The sequence below is a fragment of the Myodes glareolus genome, chromosome 15 (genome assembly GCF_982192425.1).
Source record: "Myodes glareolus chromosome 15, mMyoGla1.1, whole genome shotgun sequence".
Classification (NCBI taxonomy): domain Eukaryota; kingdom Metazoa; phylum Chordata; class Mammalia; order Rodentia; family Cricetidae; genus Myodes; species Myodes glareolus.
The window spans coordinates 26,208,947-26,230,535 of NC_142040.1; the positions used below are offsets into that span (position 1 = coordinate 26,208,947).

A 21,589-nucleotide genomic window follows, 5' to 3' on the forward strand; every position below is an offset into this window, starting at 1 on the left:
AACAATCTTATGATTACTCTAAGTATCAAAAGATCCCGAATGAAAAGGAGTATTTGACAGAGGTTTAAATCTTTATTAAAAATGATCAGGTAAAAGATTAATTTTAATTAATTAATTAAGGGATTAATCAACAGGCATGAGTTTGAGCATGCAAGAGAGAAAATGTTAAGAAAAAATGCTAAGTATGAATTCACTGATTCCAACTATAAATACATGTTCATAGGCAGAAAATGTCTATAAAACCTAAGTTTGAACCCATCAACTCTTTCTAATGTTCTAAGTAGAAGGTCATCAGAATTTAAGGACATCACATTTTTAGGCAAAGATGAAAACTCCTTTTTGCTTCTATTTTTTTTAAGCTGTGGCAAAATATATAACAAAATTTATGGTCTTACTTCTACCTCTATTTTCTTATCTTTTATTTTTTAAGGCAGGGTCTCACTGTTCTTACCAATTTTTAGGTGCACAGTTAAAAGTACAAAGAAAACAAGAAATACTGTACAACTATTTCTACCATTCATTCCCATAACTAAAAACTGAAACTCTATACCCATTTACAATTACCCTACATACATACCTATACCCTCACTTTACCTAGCCTCTGGCAACCACCACTGGTATTTTCTGTTTCCATGAGCCTGACTCTATCTCATAGAAGTAATACATATCTAAACCACTGAATTTATACCAAATGACACAGAATTGACATTACTATTTCTTCAATTACAAGAAATAATCAGGAATAGGAATCACCCCATATACATAACACACATTCAATCCTATATGGGTCTGCCAGGTCCTCGAACATAAGATAATGAAGAAATTGATCAACTATTAATTGGAAATATGTTGGAGGCATCAGAATTTGAAGAAAAAAAAAAGGTGTGTCAATAGCAAAGGTTTTTTGTGTTTTTTTTTTAAAAAGGACTTTTCCATCACATGGCAACAAGCCAAGGAAATTACAAAGAAATATCCTACTTGTTCTTTATACAAACACCACTACCTAAAGGAAGTAACCCAAAGTGCTGAGGGACAATGGTCTTTTATCCTGTCACTTGTATTATTTTTAATAAGATGCTGATTGGCCAGTAGCCAGGCAGGAAGTAGAGGTATGGCAATGAGAATTATGGGAAGAGGAAAGTTTCAGTCTGTAGTTGTCACCCAGATGCAGAGGAAACCAGACATAGAGCAAGCAAGATGTGACTGCCACGCCGAAACGGGTACCAAGCCACATTGCTAACACAGACAAGTATTATGGGCTAATATAAGTTATAAGAGTTAATAATAAGCCTGAGCTAATAGGTCAATCAGTTTATAATTAATGTAGGCCTCCTTTTATTTCTTTGGAACTGGACATCTGGAGGACCAGGTGGGACAGAAACCTCGGTCAACACCAAAGGGTACTCAAAAGGAATGAAGCCTGGCAGATGGGTGTGTTCCATTTTGTAGAATTTGGAAAACTAAAATATGAACACCACACCATTGATACCTATTCAGGTTTTCAATAGGCAACTGCCAGAACCTGGAAGCAACCTAAATGCCCCTTAACTTAAGAATGGATAAGGAAAATGTGGTACATTTACACAATGAGTACTAAACAGCAGAAAAAAATAATGATATCTTGAATTTTGCAAGCAAATGGATGGAGCTAGAAAACATTATTTTGAGTGAGGTAACCCAGACACAGAAAGACATTATCACATGTACTCACTCATAGGTGGTTTTTAAACATAAAGCAAAGAAAACCAGCCTACAAACCACAATCCCAGAGAACTTAGACAACAATGAGGACACTAAGAGAGACTTACATAGATCTAATCTACATGGGAAGTAAAAAGTAGAAAAAGACATGATCTACTGAGTAAATTGGGAGCACGGGGCAGAGTTGAAGAGGGTAAGGGAGAAGCAGGGAGAGGAGCAGAGAAAAATGTAGAGCTCAATAAATATCTAAAAAGAAAAACAACACCCCCCCAAAAAAAAAGATATGCTAAATAAACTGAAAGGGGTAATAAAACCCCCGAAACAAATTGTATAATACTTTAATAACTTTGAATTTTCTAAATGCTAATGAGAAAGGAACAAAAGCTGCAGATAGACATTGGATAGTAGAAAAAACTTCAGAATTAAATCAGCTGAAATACTTTTAAAAAAATGTGTTGACCTCAGAATGGAAACCAGGATATGTGTTGTTTGGGAAAGGATTTGCTTTTTCCACAGGAGAAGAAAGGCTATGGATACCATGAAAATTGATAAAGATTCTATACAAACAAGAGAGACCTCTTAATTACAAGAGATGATAGTTCATCAAGCAGCATGGCTGTTTAATCTAAACTAATCTATAAAACTAAAGAATGCTTTTAATTTGCTCAGCTTTAACTTGCCAAAAGGGAACCTCCAGAAATTTAGGGCTAGGGTTAGGTTGTTTCTGTCTTTTCAGGCAAATAAAGAAGTACAAAGACCACTGAACAAATGAGACATAAGAAGAAAAAGGACAAATCATGTAGAAACACCGTTCCATGAAAAAGAGTAAAGCAGCCTATTGGTATATTACATTTCTAACAGGATAAAATTTCATAAATCTTCCCAAATGTTTGTTTCTGCTGTTTTCTACAGACATATAATGGAAATGGTCTTTTGTCATCCCAGTCCAATTAAAAATTAAAGCTGGCTTTGGAATTGGAGTGTGGTTCTCTTCTTTTCTAAACTCAAGCATGCTTGTTAAAGTAAAATCCAGAATCTCTGTCTTATGTTAGAAGAGACACCTAATATGGGACAGAAGAAAAACAAAAAAATTAAAGGACTATTTTATCGCTTCTAATCTCATAATCCTTTGGTTTTATTTTGATTCCTTAAGGCTTTTCTTAAGGTATAAATATTTTCAGGGCTAGAGAGGTGGCTCAGAGGTTAAGAGCACTGGCTGCTATTCCAGAGGTCCTGAATTCAATTCCCAGCAACCACATGGTGGCTCACAACCACGTGTAATGAGATCTAGTGCATACACCACCTAAAGATCAGCTTTGGACTACAAACTGTTCATAACAATTTCAAGGGGGCTAGCTAAATTGATCCAACCTCACAGACTACTCTAGCCAGGACTTGAGACAAGCCCTGCACTTTCCCATTACGCAGAGACTAGACAACTATATACGGCTATGTCTCCCAAGACTTGACAATTAACCCAAAATTTTCTTTTCAAGGTCCCCTAAAGATGTCGTTGCCCCCAAGACAGCAGAAAGTAAATTTAAGAATATGATGCCCACATTTCCAAGAGGTAGGTGGGTGGTTTTTGGTTGTTCAATGAGTTATGGATCATATTTGTCATTGTTTAGGGGGATTGGTTACAAGTTATTACTGGTAATGGTCAGGAAAGAAACTATACAACAGAGATTAGATTCAGAGTTCTTATTTTGATAAGAAGGGGGTATAGATATGATAGGATAAAAGGGTAGATTATTGAATCTACTCTGAAAAGAAGGGAGGACATTGATATAAGACAAAAAGGTAGATTATTGAATCTACCTTTAAAAAGCAACTATTATCTTTAAATATTTTACACTAGATTGAACTTTTGTATAATGATACAAACAAGATTAATTTTGTTAGAACATACTGTACACACCTTTCTAATCTTGTTCAAGGTACTGTGCCTATACAGCTCATTTAATAATGTAATGCAAATTTCTAGTGTTTGAAAGTTATTATTACCAGCTCTTTAGGATAATAAGGAAATGTAGTTTAGGAATCACCTATTATAATCAAGCTTGGTAGTCACATTAGGTATGTTACAAGATCAAAGAGATATATTTTAAATAGACATATTGTCTTCAAACACTTCAGAGATCTATAAAATATGACATTTAAGATGTTCTAATAGCATAGGTTTTTAAATTTGTTGTTGGTGGTGTTTTTGGTTTTTTTGCTCACTGTCCCTAATTGTATTAGATTTAAAACTATATATATAGTTTTAAAATATTAGATTTATATATATATATATATACACACACACACACATACACACACACACACAGCAACCATGTTAAAAAGTACAAAGATTACTTGCCTTCATCAATTCTCATGTATCTTAACCATATTAATTATACTTTCATACAGAAAGATGTTTCTGTTGTAACAAAAGAAAAAATAAAACCCTCAGCTCAAGTGTTGAATTATAAATTCCAGGGAGTATTAGTGAGAAGGTTTATGGATCGAAAATAGGAAATAATGTCCAACTCTTTCCAATGAAACTTTCCAATTGTTGCCAACCTAGGTTTTCATCTTAAAATACTTCAGATCTACAGCAAGGGATTTAAGATGTTTTAATAACATAGGTTCTTTTTTTTTATGACAATGAGACATGCATCCTCCTGGATGCACCAATCTACTTCACAAAAGATAATGGGCATCAAAGAAACTCCACATGGAGTTTACTTTCTTTGTGGCAAAAGTAAGCCACTGGACAAGAAAATGTCCTTGCCTCAACTGCTGACAGCATGCTGTCCTAATCAGACAAGCAGGACATAAAAGAGAGTAACTAAAACCTTGTCAAGACAAGATAGGGCAATCATCCAAAAATCCTGCTTCATAGAAAAGTCTGTTAAGGGCTGGTGAGATGACTCAGTGGTTAAGAGCACTGACTGCTCCTCCAGAGGACCCAGGTTCAATTCCCAGCACCCACATGGCAGCTCGCAGCTCTGTAGCTCCAAATCAAGAGAATCTGACATCATTATACCAATGCGCATGAAATAAAGTTAAATAAAGTTTAAAAAAAAAAGAAAAGAAAAGTCTGTTAAATATTCTAAGCCTTTAGGCCAAAGATGGCTACCCAATATTGGAGAGGAATCTTGGGTGACTGTCCAGGCAACCAGCTGTCTCTGTCATTTCTAACATTTCTGGAAGTTGCTTGCTTGCGCTTCATGCTTACTCACTTATTATTTCCTTCTCAGGTCTCTGAGGAAGTTGAAGACTAGATAATTATGATTTTCCTTGCTTACCAAACTCAGATTTAAAAAAAAAATCACGGTCTGGAGACATAGCCCAGAGGTTTAGAGCACTGGCTGCTCTCCCAAAGGTCCTGAGTCAATTCCCAGCAATCACATGGTGGCTCACAACTATCTGTAATGAGGTCTGGTGCCCTCTTCTGGCCTGTAGGCATACACGCAGACAGACAGAATATTGCATACATAATAAACAAACAAACAAATAAATAAATATTTTAAAAAGAAAAAAAGAAAAAAAAAGTCTCTCAAAAGCCTGGTTGCACTGCTTCTCTGATCTCTCAGCTCTCAACCCCTAACATCTGCCTCCGCACTTTTATTATTAAAACCAATTAGAGTTCGTGCTACAAGGTAGGATCAAATAATACTTGATATCACAATGTACTGAATGCTTATTTATGTTATAATATGTCAGAATTCTCTTCCTAAGACTAAACAATCTTTAACGACACGCACATATTAATTTTAAACCTTCTTGTTACTGTAACACTACTATTAACTGGTACTGTTACAACTGGGAATAAAACCGCCTCTTTTGAGATCCTGCTTTCCATTTCTTTCGATATGTGCCTATAAGTCAACTTGCTAGATCACACAGTTAATTTTTTTTTATGATTTTTGACAGCAATTTATTGATCACTTAGTTATCTGAGCGCCAGACGGCACTCGAACTCGGGTCCTCTGGCGGAGCGTTAGGCACTCTTAGCCTTTGAGTCACCGCTCGGGCTGCTCCACACAGTTAATTTTATTGTCAATTTTCTCACCAGCTGCTATGCCATTCTCCACAGCAGCTATAAACTTTACAGTCCTAACCAACATCACACAAAGGTTCTCGATTTTCATCAAATCCTCACCAATATGTGCAATTATGATTATTTTGTGATTTGTTTGTTTTGAAATAATGAGGATCAAACTCAAGAACTCAAGCATAAGAAGCAAGGGTTCTACGAGTGAGCTATATCCTAGTTCAATGATTTTATGAAGGAAATTACACATCTGGTCCCCTGAAGCTGGAGGTTCTAAGTTTGTAGGTCCAGCAGACTGTGTATGTGAGGAAACACCTTTTTCTTGTCTCCAATCCCTAAACAGAACAGTATTACAACTACCTATATAGTGTTTATCTTGTGTTGCACATTGTAAGTAATCTAAATGTTTTAAAGTAGACAGAAGATGTGTACAAGCTACATAAAAACACAATGTCATTTTATGTAAGGGACTTGAGCATCCATGGATTATTTTGTATCATTGAAGGTTGTAAAAACTAATCCCTAGGGCTGGAGAGAGGGCTTGGAGGTTAAGAGCTGTGGCTGCTCTTCCAGAGGATCTGGGTTCAAGTCCTAGCACCCACATGGCAGCTCACAGCTATGTGCAACTCCAGTTCCAGAGGATCTGATGACACCCATGGTAAAGAACCAATGCACATAAAATAAAAATACGGGTGCTCAATGACAGAGCAACTGATAAACAGCTACAAAGCCCTATATCTGTTCTACAATACTAAACTAAAAAAAAAAAAAATTACCAAGTCAGTTAATCATTTCAATTTTCCAATTTGTTCATATGATTAGAATTCTTTAACTAATTTCCCCATAAACTGTCATGCTTCTTATGAAATGCTGGCAAGCAAAGAGTTAGAACGATGACTCAAAACACCTTACCATTTGGTACATTCACATTTGTGTTATCTAATTTTCTTTTCAAAACCATATTACGCATGTAGACTTCAAAATAATAAACTTATAAAGGAAATATTTACCTGTCTACAACAATAAGCTTATCTTTATCTAAGCATTTTTTTTCAAAGTGAAAACAATTTGTACTCTTAACAAGGATATTTTCATTTCATTTGGTTTAACTGCTACATATTTAGATAGCTTTAGGTCTGAAAATACAGAGTCTGAGCATCCAAGGTAAACTTATAAAGGAAATATTTACTTATTTAAAATAATAAGCTTATTCTATATTTTTATTTAAATATTTTAGAAGTGAAAACAACTCGTAGCCTTAATAATATTTTCATTTCCAATTTTGGTTTAACTGCTACATATTTGGGTAGCTTTAAGTTCTAAAAACAAAGAGTCTGAGTATCAAGGATAAACAGGATACAGAGTACCTTTCTTCAACATAGGACATTCATATGTAATTTTTTTCAACACAGTACCCATGTGGTATTTGCTCTCACAGTATAAGTATTATAATTCAATTTTTTTAAGATTTATTTTTTTAATTTATATGTATGGGTGTCTTGCCTGTGTGTCTAAGCCTGTTTAGTTGTCAGTCACCAAGTGGGTGCTGGGAATTGAAAGCAAGAGCAGCCAGTGCTCTAAACCACTGAGCCAAGTCTCCAGCCTTTTTAATACCATTTTTAAAGCTGACATGTTTTGTTTCTTTTCTAGTCACTCTATTCTGACACCTTGAGAATTCCAATCTTTTGATTTTTTAATGCTTAGGCAGAATGGAAGAAAATGTAAAAACAGTATACATTTTTCTAACTAAAGATCTGGTCTCGTACAGTGACTGGACATAATTATTAGCACAAAACTGAGATAGTTAATATTAGGGTTATTTTTGACTGCTGACACACCATACATTGCTGGAAAGAAAAAAATAAGTGAAACATTTTAGACAGCTTTAGAAGCATTAGTTACATGAATACTTGCTTCTGATACAATACCTGGTGATGCCTCACTGTGCTTTTCAATTTCAGAGAGTGTCCCAATCAAATTATGGTCTTCTATCACATTTAAATAAGATAAAACATTGCAGGGAAAGAAAACATTTTCAAGAAAGAAGAAATTTCAAAACAACAACCTCAAATCTAAACAAAGCTTAATAATCCTAACAAAGAAAGAACTGTTTAGGTGAACCGAAGATCATCTGGTGTAAAAGCTCAGCATCCATCTGTTTTGCCTGCATCATCTCTGCCACTTGCCACTGGATCTCCTATTGCCAACATTAGGAACTAAAACAATAATCAAATACATACCAGCTCAATCAGCTTAGCATTGTCATCACAAAAGAAAACCTTCTGAAACTGGCACATCAAACGAACTGCATGCATCCCAGAACAAATGCAAATGCAGCCCAACACGTTTATAGATCACAGCACCGTGTAGATGTCAAAGAGCTGGATATCCCCACAGACAACGAAAAAAACTATAATTTATTTTGGTTATTCAAGCTACATGATGAATTTCCAGTAGGGCCAATCTATTCTTAGAAATAAAGATTTTGTGGAAATAAAATTAAGAAAACCACACACACAAAAATAAGGTTATTCATAAAAGAAAATAATTATTAGTTATCCTCAATTACATAAATTTAAAACACAAAAATGCTATGTAAAACGCAGTGTGAAATAAGACGGTAGTGTCAGACTTAAACATTTAGAAATCAAACCATTTACACTTTCTTCTAGCCTATACTACTTATGCTATTTTTATAATCGTCAAACAGACAAGATGCATTTCTTATAAGTAAGTTAGGACAAATTAAAATGGATTTAATTAAATTAGCTTAATTATAGGTATCGCTCACAAACAACATGTATCATAATCACCTGAAAAGCATGTAAAAGCTTGGTCCCCACTCCTGGAGTGTCTGACTCTAAATGTCTACATTTCTCTTAGTACCCAGATGGCATAGATGTTGTAGAACTAATACCAGCACAAGCAAAAGGACCAGCTTTAACTGTGATGGAAACAGTTGCACCTGAAACAGCTGGGACTATGTTTGTTCTTAACAATGATATGAATTAGAAAAATAATTTTAAAGAAATTAGAGAGAGAAGGCTGGAGAGATGGCTCTGAGGTTAAGAGCACTGGTTTCTCTGTCAGCGGTCATGAGTTCAATTCCTAGAAACCACATGATGGCTCACAACCATGCATAACAAGATCTGGTGCCCTCTTCAGGCACGCAGGCATAACATGTAGGCAGAACACTGCATACATAATACATAAATCTTTTTTAAAAGGGGGGGGGCGTGATGAGAACATATAAAAATCCTGATCAAGGAAATAAGCTAAAAAATTCTTGAGTAAACAATAGCTGTAGTAAAACATTGCTTTTGTTTGCGAAGGTTTAGGTTATATAAATAATTTCAGTCTAGTAATTATCTTTAATACTTGTAATATATTCCTTTAGAAATAATTAGATCAGCATAAGCACCCAACACTTTCACTGAGTAAAAAGTTACAAGAAATTATTTTCAAACACAAACTTCCTTTTTAAAAAAAATATTTAATTATTTTATTCAGTGTGTATGCAAGTGTATGTATGCATATGTAAAACACTGGTAAATTAATCTGACTCTGTCAGGATCCTTCAGAAATGGAGCTACAGGCAGTTGTGAACTGGTATGTAGATGGAAGCCTCATCTCTCTACTAGAGCAATTAGGCACTCTAAGCAGTGAACCACTTCTCCTACCCTCAAAACACATACTTTTTAAAGAATGAAAATGTCAGTTCAAAGTAGAATTGACTGCCATTGTACAATATTCCCTTAACAATGAATACTGACCAACAGTTTACAAAATGACCAATTCTCAATAGTTTCAGCTACAGTTAAAATACTCCTACTCAGAAAATAAGGACTAAAACAGAAGAGAAAATGGTATCAGTCTTACAATTATATTTCCAGAAAAACAAAATTTCCAATTTTAAATTCTTTACTTCCCAATAGAGGAGAAGAGGGAAAAAAGTGTGTGTGAGTGTGTGTGTGTAAATAGACCCTTTGTATGCTGACTTTCATAACCAACAACAGCCACTTACCAACTGTTGGAGTATTGGCAGCACTCAGTGACGCAGATGAAGAGATAGAAGAAGAACTCTCTGCCCGGGCTAAGGGAGCGGTAGGGGGTGGGCTGGTGTTGGAAGTTACAGGTGGGCTGAATGGCCTAGGCTTAAAAACAAACAGTTATTTATTAAAATGCTAAAGCAAGATTTTCTTTGTCAGAGAAATTTTTTTAAGTCATAACAAATCAAATAATTTTATCATGAGTTTCTTTTACCTATGTATTAGATATTATGTCAAATCACTTCCAATAATATACTGAAACCTGATAAGGCTCTTTTAAAACAATGTTTTCAAGGTTTTGGGCATAAAATATTCTCTGTATTTCAAAAATCAGACATACTATGGTACTCAGAACTGAAATGAAAGTCCTTCATATCTACCATCGAACAGCCTTCCAGAGATTATGTACATGATAATTTCTATAAATATGAGATTAGTTCTCTGTTCCCTGTTATCAATAGTAGGCGAGTCACAGAATAAGGAAACACAAATTGCAAATGTTCTAGTTAATACATATTAGAAAGGCATATTTTCACGGTTGTTTGTTTTCTAACTTTTATTGTTTACTATGTTTATAGGAAATTGGTATGTGGGAGCCAGATAAGGATATTGATCCTCTGGGCTGGAATTACAGATGGTTGTGCTAGGAACCCAAGTCTTGTGCCTCTGCAAAAGCTGCAAGCTTTCTTAACTATTGAGTCATCTCTCTGGCCACTGTATTTTCATTTTTATGAATGTTTTTGAAAGATATTATTATTTGAACTTTTACTAACGCTTAATATTATTTGTTGCAATATTTTCCTCTGTAAATGTTGCTTGTCCCTTACTTTCTATATTTACAAATCTGTTAACATTTTCTTTTGTAATTTTTACAATACCTCCTTATTAAGAAAGCTAGAGCAAACAAAGGTTTGAGAAAAATCTTAATTTTGTTGTTTCCTTGTTTAAAAGAGGTCAACTAGAAAGTAACATATAAAAATCAAACAGAGAAAATATATCTCCAATTCTTTTATCTTTTGCATTGGTAAGTGGATTTTTTCTTTCCAAATTAATTGTTCCAATAATACACTAGCAATACTTCCTACAGTGTACTATTTGTTTTTAAAAACATACTTAGCCTAATTAAAAATGTCACTCCCTGCTTAAAGAAGCAACAACAACAAAAAGGTAACTATTCTCACTTACAAGACACCAAAAACAAACATAAAATCATGTGAGTATTTACATACTAAATTAATCAAATCTTCATTATATTAACAAAAACTTGCAGGCATAAAAATAAGACTTTACTATATAAAGTACTTTACAATTTGTAACCAGCCCCCCACTAGTAATTGTTTTTAAGCATCTTTTTTCCTTGGGTACAGCTTGCTTTTTCTTTTTTTCCTCTTCTTTTTTTTTTTTTTGGTTTTTCAAGACAGGCTTTCTCTGTGTAGCCCTGCTTTCTAATGACTCATCAATCACTACAGGTAATAGGTTGAAAAAATACAGCAGGCAACTGTATATTTATACAGAAAAGAGGTACAGATACTGTTCCAAAGTTAAAAACCTGGAAACATCCTTCAGTTCAACTACTTTGGGGAAATGTCTCCAGAGGCAAAATGATCTTATAGCTACTATAATATAGCTGAATTTTTTTTTTTTTTGAGACAGGGTTTCTCTGTAGTTTTTGGTGCCTGTCCTGGAACTAGCTCTTGTAGACCAGGCTGGCCTCGAACTCACAGAGATCCGCCTACCTCTGCCTCCCGAGTGCTGGGATTAAAGGCGTGCGCCACCACCGCCCGGCCATATAGCTGAATTTTTACAGTGCATTTTACAATTCTTAATGGAAAAGGAAAAGTGTTTATTTTTTCTAAGTGATTTTCTCTTGCTATCCAATTATCCAACACAGTCACCATAGAATTTGGCATTCTGCTAGTGCAAACAGAGATGTGTTGTAAGTATAAAAGGGAACTTTGAAGATAGTGTACATGTTAAAAATGCAAAAATCTCAAAAACTTTTATTATGTATATTAAAAATGTTTTGCAATACTAAGTAAAAGATAAGATGGATTTCTGTGCTTTTACTACAAGAAAATTTAAAAGTTTGTATGTTGCTGTACATATTCCTCTTGGGTGGAACTGCTCTAAAACAATGGCTGTTAAATATTAGTGTATGCTAATGGAAGACTTCTCTACACTCAAACTGACTGACCACTCCCTGAATTCCTGATTTGTCTGGGTACGGCCACAGACCATTTCTACTGAGTTCCCAGGCTGTACTAATGCTGCTGGTCTGAGACACCATCTGAGGTAACTATTATAAGACAATGAAGGTTTCCTTGGGACAGACAGAGAGGGCGCCATTCTATAGTGGTCAATGAGACAACAATCCTCAAAAGTCTAAAGAAGTTGAGATGCCTTTGGGGACTGAATGACCCTTTCACAGAGGTTGCATCAGATTATCCTGCATATCAGATATTTATATTAAGAATCATAACAGTAGCAAAATTTCAGTTATGAAGTAGAACAAAAATAATTTTACGGCTGAGGAGTCACCACAACATGAGGAACTTCACTAAGAATTGCAGCATTAAAAGGCTAAGAAACACTGACCTAAAACGTGTATACCATTTAGTTCAAGAATTTCATTGTAAAAATCACTTAATAAGGAAATACTGAAATGTCTACAAAGCAAAGCTATACTAAGTTACTATATTAACAAGAACTTAGAATTATCAAATTTCTAAAATCTTTAGGACTATAATTCTACAATGTAGACTTAAACAATGAAATACTCTATAGCTACTTGACATGTTGCTTCCTGAAGTCCCTGAAGTAGTTTCTAGAAAGATCTCAAGGAAGAAAGTTGATGGAAGTATTCAACTATGAATTCATTTTTAATGATTTTAATTACTTGACACAGGATTCTACTACTTGACTATAAAGAATTCACAATAAAGACAATTCCAAAATACTTTAAAGTAAAAACAATAAAAATATATAAAATATATATATGCTTCATAACAACTTTTTGAGCAATCAATCACCTGTATATAACATCCTTACAGTTTTATATACGTTAAAGTCACTTAAATCTTACAAAACCAATTTTTATTTTCATCTTTCCTGGACACCTCACTAAAACTTGTCTAACACTGAACAGCTAATATGCCTGTCCTTATAGTAACTGTTAATCTACCGTCTCTGGTCAAATATTTATGCATTAGGAAAACAATGAAAGGATATATATTAAATTGTTAACTCAGCTATCTTTGGTAATACATGTGATTCAAATTTTTCTGTGTTTTTTAAATTTTCAAACATGTTTAAAGGTTAAAAAAAAACAAACCAAGTTTTATAATAATAAAAAAAAAAGTTAAGACTTAGTGATTCTAGTCAAGCACTTTAATCCCAGTGCTTGGGAGTTGGAGGCAGCGATCTCTGTGAGTTCAAGGCCAATCTAGTCTACAGAGTGAGTCCCAGACAGCCAGTGCTACACAGAGAATCCATCTCAGAAAAACATGAATGAATGGATGAATGAGTATACAGACAGACAGAAACACTTAGTGATTCTTAGACTGTTTAAATTATAGCTATCTCCTTGGCAGGTTACTTCTAGTCTTCTCTCATTTTCAGTAAGTCAGTTCATGGGGACAAGAAATGAAAGAGGCTGCCATTTTAAAGTGGCCCTCCATTCAAAGTACATTTTCAATCTATGTACTGGGCTTTATTCAATATGAACATGAAAGGCTAATACATAATCCAGTAGAGGGAACAGATATCACAGTATGATATGCACAGTTACTAACAGAACTACAAGCCAAGTGTATGGCAGCAAGCAGAGAAAAATACAATCTGTTGGAAGAATAACCACCAGGCAGCTGACGGATAGCTAGGTCTTAAAGAAAAAGGCCATTTTTGTCTCAGAGAAAACTGTCACTTCAAACAAAGGAGTATAATAAGAAAACATGGATGTATCAAATAGCATGAACCAGCTCAATGGTAATGTGAGGGTACACATGTCATGATGGGGCCCAAAGTTCAATCCTATCTCCTTAGAAGAACACAAAAGAAAAAAACACAGAATATAGTGTTTGGAGAATACCTGAAAGTTTTGAGTGGCTGGAAAGATAGGAAAGGGGTGGCTGGGATGTGATGCAGGCTACTGAGACAACTTTATAAAGTATCTTCTACATTCAGCTAAAATGCTCCAGAAGGGAGAAAATAAAATAAGCTTGGCTTTCAGAAATGTAACTACGGTGATTAAACAGCAAGGAATGTGAAAGATGAAACAAAGGAGAGGACACAGAGGCACGAAGGTTGGCTTGGGACTCACCGAGTAGAGACCACAGATGTTCCTGCCATTACTGATGACTTGTGAAAGCCAGTGCTTCCTATTACTTTGTACTTTTATGTCAGCTAACTGCTTTGGACTTGTCTCCTACATATAAAAATAAAGCTAGAATAGACAGATGCCCCCTGGGAATCTCCTAACAATAAGGTCTAAAACATACCACATTTTCTTTCTTTTATATTAAACTAAGGCAGAATTACACAAACTTGCCTATTTTGAGTCAATAGACACCATCTTGTGTAATATGCCAACTTTTTAAAAGGCAATCTGTCCTCTTAGGCAGTGTGTTGCTTTTCTAGTATGATTTTCAGACTTTATAAAAGAGAGACAAGTATGAGTGAAGAAACTTCTTATTCTTTAAGGACTTTAGAAAAAAGCATTTAACTAAGCAGGGGCATAGAGAAAAATATCTATCTTAGGTCAAAACAATTATACAACTTTTAGGGACTGGTGTGGTGGCAGAGGCAGGTGAATCTTTGTGAGTTGAGGGCAGTCCGCCTACATAGTGAGTACCAAGACATCAGGGCTATACACTGAGACCCTGTCTCAAAAACAAACAAATCCAAAATAGTTATATAATTTTAAAAAATGTGAATACATACTATTTCAGTAATCCCACTCAGTTTGCCTGAAGTAAGCTTTGGTCTGGAAGCAGGCCTTGGAGGTGGAACAATGGTGCCTATAGAAAGAGGAGTTGTGGGTCTGGCTGAGGGAGAGAAAAGAGAACTTGAAGAAAATCATTAGTATGTAGTAATCCTGGATAAAGACAAAAGAGCTGTTAGAATCCAAAGACCATTCTTCAATTGTGTTAATATAACTAAGGGGATCTGCTGAAACAGTGAAAAATCTACCCATCAGGTATCCTTTTATCAAAGTTACTGCTAATATTCACAATATTACTGAAAACAATCATTAAACTTTCCAATAAACCCGACAAAGACATTTTGTTCTTGTTTCAATTATTTTATACATATAAAAATTAAATCTGATAAGTCAGTTGATTAAAAACCCAATTCAAATTCAAAGGTAGTTTACTAAAACACATCTAATTCACAGAGACTAACTAATACGAGTGCAAGGCTTTCCAGCTCGGCCTTCAAATTAATGTGAATGTCAAAACACACTTATCCTTAATTAAACTTTGCAATCTGACTTAAATAGAACCTCATTGTAATATTCTTCGAATAATGAAAAGCATTACAAATGCTTTTAATTTTTTAAAAATAGTACCAAATCAGTAAAACTCATTTTTAAAATGTTCATAATACCTTAACTCTTCGTAAATTCTATATGAATAGTGTTCACTATTTCAATGCCATTTGCAATATTTTTATAACTTAAAAAAAATCAGTATCCCTAATTTACAAACCTTTATCATATTAAATGAAATTCAAGTATAAACAATCAAAACTCAAATATATAAATATCTATGTGTGTGTGAATTACAGAGGCAGACATTTAAATTATCATTATAAAATCACTAATTTATTTGTGTGCATATGTGAGCATGTGCACGAAGGTCAGGGGACAGCTACAGAAATCGGTTCTTTTCTACCATATGGGCTCTGAGGATCAAACTCAGGTCATTAGGCTTGGCCACAGTACCACCTGCTGAGTCACCTCACTGGCCCTTAAATTATCTCCAAATAGGATGATTTTCAAAACCTTTGGTCCACTCAAATATATGTGCTATAAGTCAAACATTGAGAAAAACTGCGGGTAGGAAAAGTATATTTGCCAAGTTCTCCACATTCACAGATGTGCAAAATTAAAAACACATAAACCAGCCTATGTAAACACATGAGAAAATAAAATACAAAGCTAAAACTCCTTGGTCATCAATAAGGAGTGGAGGCATGACAGGAAGCAGTAGGGGGTAAAAGGCAGCAGAGGATGGAAAAAAACTCGCAGGAAGGAATTACCATTAGAAAGCACGTCACATGAGCGTATGTGTGCATGCTCCAGAAAGGCAGCCAAAATCTGGAAGATACCAAGTTTAAATTCAGAGGCTGCTGCCTCCTTTCAAATGATAATTGTTTTTTTCATGCTGCCCATACTCGAAAGAAACGTGTACCAACCTGAATAATTACAGAACTTCCCTGTGCTATTAGTGGTTGTTATAAAGATATGGTCATGTAAGTGAAACCAGCACTGAACTGAACTTGGTATTTCAAGCTGTGGATGAATTTAACACAGCAGAGGCATTTATACAGGAATTACTAATCAGAAAGCCTGTCCAAGTGTCATTCTAAATGGACTTAAGTTGAGCCCAGTAAAAGTGTGAAATCAGTTCCTTCCAATAATCAGAATTATTTTATAAGGAAAACTAATAATACTTATTTACATAAGTATTTAAAAATGAATACTATATCTGCACCCCTCAGATAGTGCTTGTAGAAGCTGCTGAAGGAGATGATTATAATTATTATATAATACTTAAGTGTTTTAGTGTTCTTTTACTAGTGGTGGTAGTGACAGAATTCATTATTATTGGAAGACAAACTTAAAAAGAGAACTTTATATGATTAAACACAATGAAAAATAGAATCAATCAATGGAAAAATACAGCTACTATAATCCCAAAAATAAGACATCTTTCTCATATACATTTTATCATTTTTGTTTTGTTTCATTTACCTGACGATGATGAAGCTAGTGAAGCTGAAGAAGTTGAGTCAAGAGGTGATGCAAACAAGGGGTCCCAAGCAAGGAAATCACTGGCTCCTTTCCTAGCACCCCATTTTAAAAGACGGGTTAGCAGATTATTTTATTAGCATTAAACCATTTATTTCTATTCCACAGAATTCTACAAGCTCAATAACTGTGATTAAATAGATGGGTACATGGAGAAATCTAGTCAACAGACTTAGCCAAGGGCATAAGCAGAATCTACAATATTAACTGTATTGTAGGCAAGGAAAGTCAGTTGTAAGGCTTGGTCTCCTTTGATCATACCTTGCTAGACTCAAATGAATATGAAATACAGTGATTTCAGATTTACAAATGAAGACAGGCAGCAGTCTAAATGAGCTACCCAATAGTTTCTAGCAGTCTTGAGTTTTAGCATAATCTAGAATAAAATTCAAACCAAGTGAAATATGTATGAAATTTTGAGTAGAATGTAAGCCTACTCTGCTAAAATTACCATGACCTAAAATCACATATTTAATATTTCAACATGCAGCAATGCAAATGTGTTCTACCTTGTACAATAAAACCTGTTATAATTACGTTAAGTGACATCCAAAGACTAAGCTTTAAACAACTTATCTCTAAAACCAAAAACAGCACCACTATATTTATTTTGTACCTCACAGGTAACAAATAATCTTTAACTATTAACTTTTATTCAGCTAAACTTTTACTGATGTTAAAACATTAACTCAAAGAAAGTACTCTTGGTGGTAGAGAAGTGAAAAGGGACTCATGGAACACTGGCTTAACAATTTTCTTTATTTCCCTTCTTTTTTAAGAGCAACAAAGATGACTATCTGGCTTCCAGCCTTTCTATCTTAATTGAGGTACTTCAGCTTGAAGCTCATGACATATGGTCCATTTCATAAGTCACAATCCAAAGGGAAGGGGAAAAAATGAAACACAGAAATGAGAAAACTTTTATTTAAAAAAAACCTGAAAACAGATGTGTATAAACCTAAGATATCAGCAGCCATTAAGAAGCAGTAGTAAGGCTCCCAAAGTCAAATGTAGTTAAGAAAAACAATCATAAAAAGACGTTTCATGTGAAAAGAAATTATTAAATATCTTAAAACCCCAACATGAATTTTACAGTTCAGAAAACAATACAACTAAAACTTAACTGTATAACTCTAGAAAAAGAGGACAAGGAAAATACAAAAAAAAATATAAATGTAGTTTTAAAAGAAGGAATGATTAAAGCATGAGATTTCATGCAATACAAATACTGATTACAATGCTACAGTATCAATCCTTTAAGAACTGCCCAAAGAGGAACAGTGGGAAAGATGGGGTAGGGAAAAAAAGTTACCCACACCCACAGAATGCACAAGATTAAAAGTATCCCCGCTAAACTATGTATTTTGGATGACAAGTGTCAAGATGTAACAAATGCACTAATCTGGTAAGGGACTTGAGGAGGAGGCTTGGCATATGTAAGGGTAGGGACTATATAAAGGTAATCTCTGCACCTTTCACCCAGTTTTGATCTTAACTTAAAATTGTTCGAAATAATAAAGTCTATTAAAAGAAATAAACAGCAAACTTACTCATTGGATAGAGAAGATGGTTTTGATTTTGTTAACTCTTCATCTAATTAAAAAAATTAAAATATTATTAAAAACTAATAATCCTAGAAGAAAAATATTTTAATTAAAAGATCCTCTATATACTACATATTCCAGTACTAAGAACAACTTACAAATTTTGTAATAGGAAAATTAAATACAAATGATTGTGGGGAAAAAAGGTAAACACGCTGAATTTCTGTTGATTCTTGATTTCTCTCATTAGCTTTATAGAACAAAACATAGACTGTTAACTTTAAAAAGTTTAAGAGCTGGGCATTATGGCTCAGGTCTGTACATAGTCTCAGCACTCAGGAGGCAGAGGTAGGTGTATCTCTGTGAGTTCAAGGGCAGCCTGGTCTACACAGTGAGTTCTAGGATTACATATAGAGATCTTATCTCGAAAAAAATAAATAAGTAATAAGAAAAATTAGAAGAAACATTTAAGTGCTTGTGTGCATTCTACTTAAGAATTTTAATTCATGAATCAGTTTACAAGCTCTCAGAACACTACTCGTGACTATTAAATAATCACCAGCAATGGTGAGCTACTGAAGGAGGTCCTGCTCTTTTTCTGCTACATTTTGTATTTGTGCCCTGTCTTATTTCATAAGCATCTGACAAGAACAGCATGGAATAAAATATCATGTCAGTGAATACAAACTTTTCCCACACTTTAAATGTTCTATATCCCCAAGCAACAAGAATGACTGCAGTGACTCAAAGTGGGTCCTGTCTGCAGCACATTACAGAGGAGCTAGCACACTGCTATTTGCACTAGTTTTCCCTCGGCTTATTCTGGATGTTTGCTCTGTCTCAACGTGTCTGGTGCATTATCTTCCATCTGACAGCAACTCCGCTTAGCCTACCTAGTTTTCTCTACAACCTCTATCATCAAATATTTTGTTTCAAGGGTAAAATCCTTACTTTTATTTTGGTATTTATCATTAATTCAATCGGTGTTATCAATTTTGCTAAACTTTTAATCAAGACTGATTCTTATTAAGCATTCTGTTTACAAAATTCCAAAAGCTTCCTGTTAAGTCTGATTTATAGCACATAATTCTGCAAAAAAATGTTGTCATCCTAAAATTTTTGATATTATAAACTTGTTATTTTGAAGTTATAAAATAGAAACTACAATTGTAATATGACTTTAAAATAAGTAAAGTTCAAGATTATTATTTTATAAAACATTTTCATAATCCCCTCTGCCAAAGTGCTGAGGTTTGAACCCAAGGGTTGTGTAAATACTAGGTTATATTAACAACTGAGCCATATCCCCAGTCCATTTTCATATTCTTAATCAGAAGGTTGTCTCTGGCTTTGTTGATTTCTAAGAAATTCTATAAGCTGCATGAAAGGCTAAGAAATGTCTCCTAATGCAACCAGAAATACTACAGGCAATTTTTTGCCTGTATAAAATACCCTTCTAGACAACCAGTGAGACTGGTAAAATGAAAAGAATATTACACAAGGCTGAGACTAACAAGCTGCCTAAGTTCTTACAGACATAAAATAATCAATCCCTATGTCAAACTTACTAGATGAATTCCGATTCATCTGCACCTAAAACAGAAATGCAAAAATTAAGTATTATTAAACAAATAGTTTAACTTGGTAACAAAATAGTTACCAAAATGTTGCTAATAAGAACCTAGTTTTATGTTGTCTTTATTGTAACTCCTTAGCAGTAAATTGCATTTATAAAAACTCTGTAGTTGTAATTGTACCTCTAAATATAAGCATGATTTCTATAGTATAATAATTGAATTCAGAATATAGAATACATGTACTTAATAAAATGTACTTAAAATGTTAAGACAGTATCTAATGCAAAATACCACAAAATTTACTAGTAATCCAAATTTAACAAAACTTTGAAAATCAAATGTTCAATTATACTAATTCTTTAAAAGTCAACTGGTGAAATATAAAGTCTGACACTTACTGGACTGTGCCTCTAGCAGTGCATGGGAAGGAAGAGAAAGACAGCGTTCAGTACAGAATTCAATTCCTTCTCAATACCACTTAAAATAAATACATCTAAAACACATGGTTAGAAGGAGAAATTATGCAAGTTAACCAAATGGGCAACAAAACAAATGCAAAGATAATCTTCCCAAATACAACATTGACTACTAAAATTTTTCTCTATTTACTTTCTGAGTATGAAGTAATACATATTCATTATAAAAGGTACATGAGACACAAAAGTTTTTTAAAATACTCATGACCTCAACTGCTTACAAAGAGATTTGTAACATTTTAATACATATCCATCTTTCTAAGTTTTGGCTCACCCATATTGTTAATTTGTACACAGATATTGGGGTTCAACATGAATATCAGCAAAGCAAAGTAGCCAACCACTAGAGAGACCTTTTACCTCTACCAAATCTTCAGACCGAAGGGGCGAGAGATTCTGTCTCCACGAATCCTTACACGCCACAATTCACTAAGTTGCTGTCTCTTCCCCCTTATGTTTCTCTCTCTGCCCAACCATATCACTCCTGTCTCCACCTCCCCAGTGCTGGGGTCAAAGATCTGCTGGGACCACCTCTGTGTGAACTGTTTCTCTTTTAGACAGAATCAATCTTGTGTAGCCCAGGGGGGGGGCTTTGTCTCCTGAGTCCCGAAAATAAAGGTGTGTGCCACCATTCTCTGGTCTGTATGGCTGCTTTACCCACTGAACTTCAGGCAAGCTTTATTTATTAAAACACAAATAATATATCACTATATTAATTAGTTGTGCTGTTATCCAATTAAAAACTGTCAATGGCTCACAATTCTCTACTTCACATATACAAGTCTCTTTATAACTACATAACAGTCAATGTTAAAATAGTAATAACAAGACTAAAATCCCACTATTGAAATCTTTGAGGCATGCTCTTGAGAATTAAATTATAGAACCATTTTCCTTCATTGAAAATTATTTCCTTTTTCCCTCCCCTTCCTGTGTTACTGGGTATCAAACCAAGGGCATAGTGTTTGCCTGGCAGATGTTCTACCCATGATTTGATACCCAAGAATATGAGTACATGTATAAGAGAAAAACTTTCACCTTCAAAACATATGTATATATAGACTACTATATATTATACAGAATATATACTTAAGGCCAGGGGTGGTGGCATATGCCTTTAATCGTAGCAGTCAGGAGAAGACATGGGCAGATCTCTGTGAATTCAAGGCCAGC

The 21,589-nt window shown here is 34.4% G+C and overlaps 1 protein-coding gene across 4 annotated transcripts in view; it reads right to left on the minus strand.

The window, feature by feature from the left end:
• Fcho2 (FCH and mu domain containing endocytic adaptor 2) overlaps positions 1-21,589 on the minus strand; it is a 117,251-nt gene that overhangs the window by 16,546 nt on the left and 79,116 nt on the right. For 2 of the 4 annotated variants that reach the window (XM_087896819.1, XM_087896820.1), the window contains exons 14-19: positions 20,339-20,350; positions 19,932-19,956; positions 18,370-18,412; positions 16,763-16,854; positions 14,728-14,831; positions 9,765-9,894 (exon numbers count right to left, since the gene is read on the minus strand). In XM_087896819.1, the coding sequence (XP_087752945.1) occupies positions 9,765-9,894; positions 14,728-14,831; positions 16,763-16,854; positions 18,370-18,412; positions 19,932-19,956; positions 20,339-20,350 (406 nt within the window). The remainder of the gene's footprint in view (positions 1-9,764; positions 9,895-14,727; positions 14,832-16,762; positions 16,855-18,369; positions 18,413-19,931; positions 19,957-20,338; positions 20,351-21,589) is intronic. The other 2 variants (XM_087896818.1, XM_087896817.1) reach the window with 2 other exon arrangements.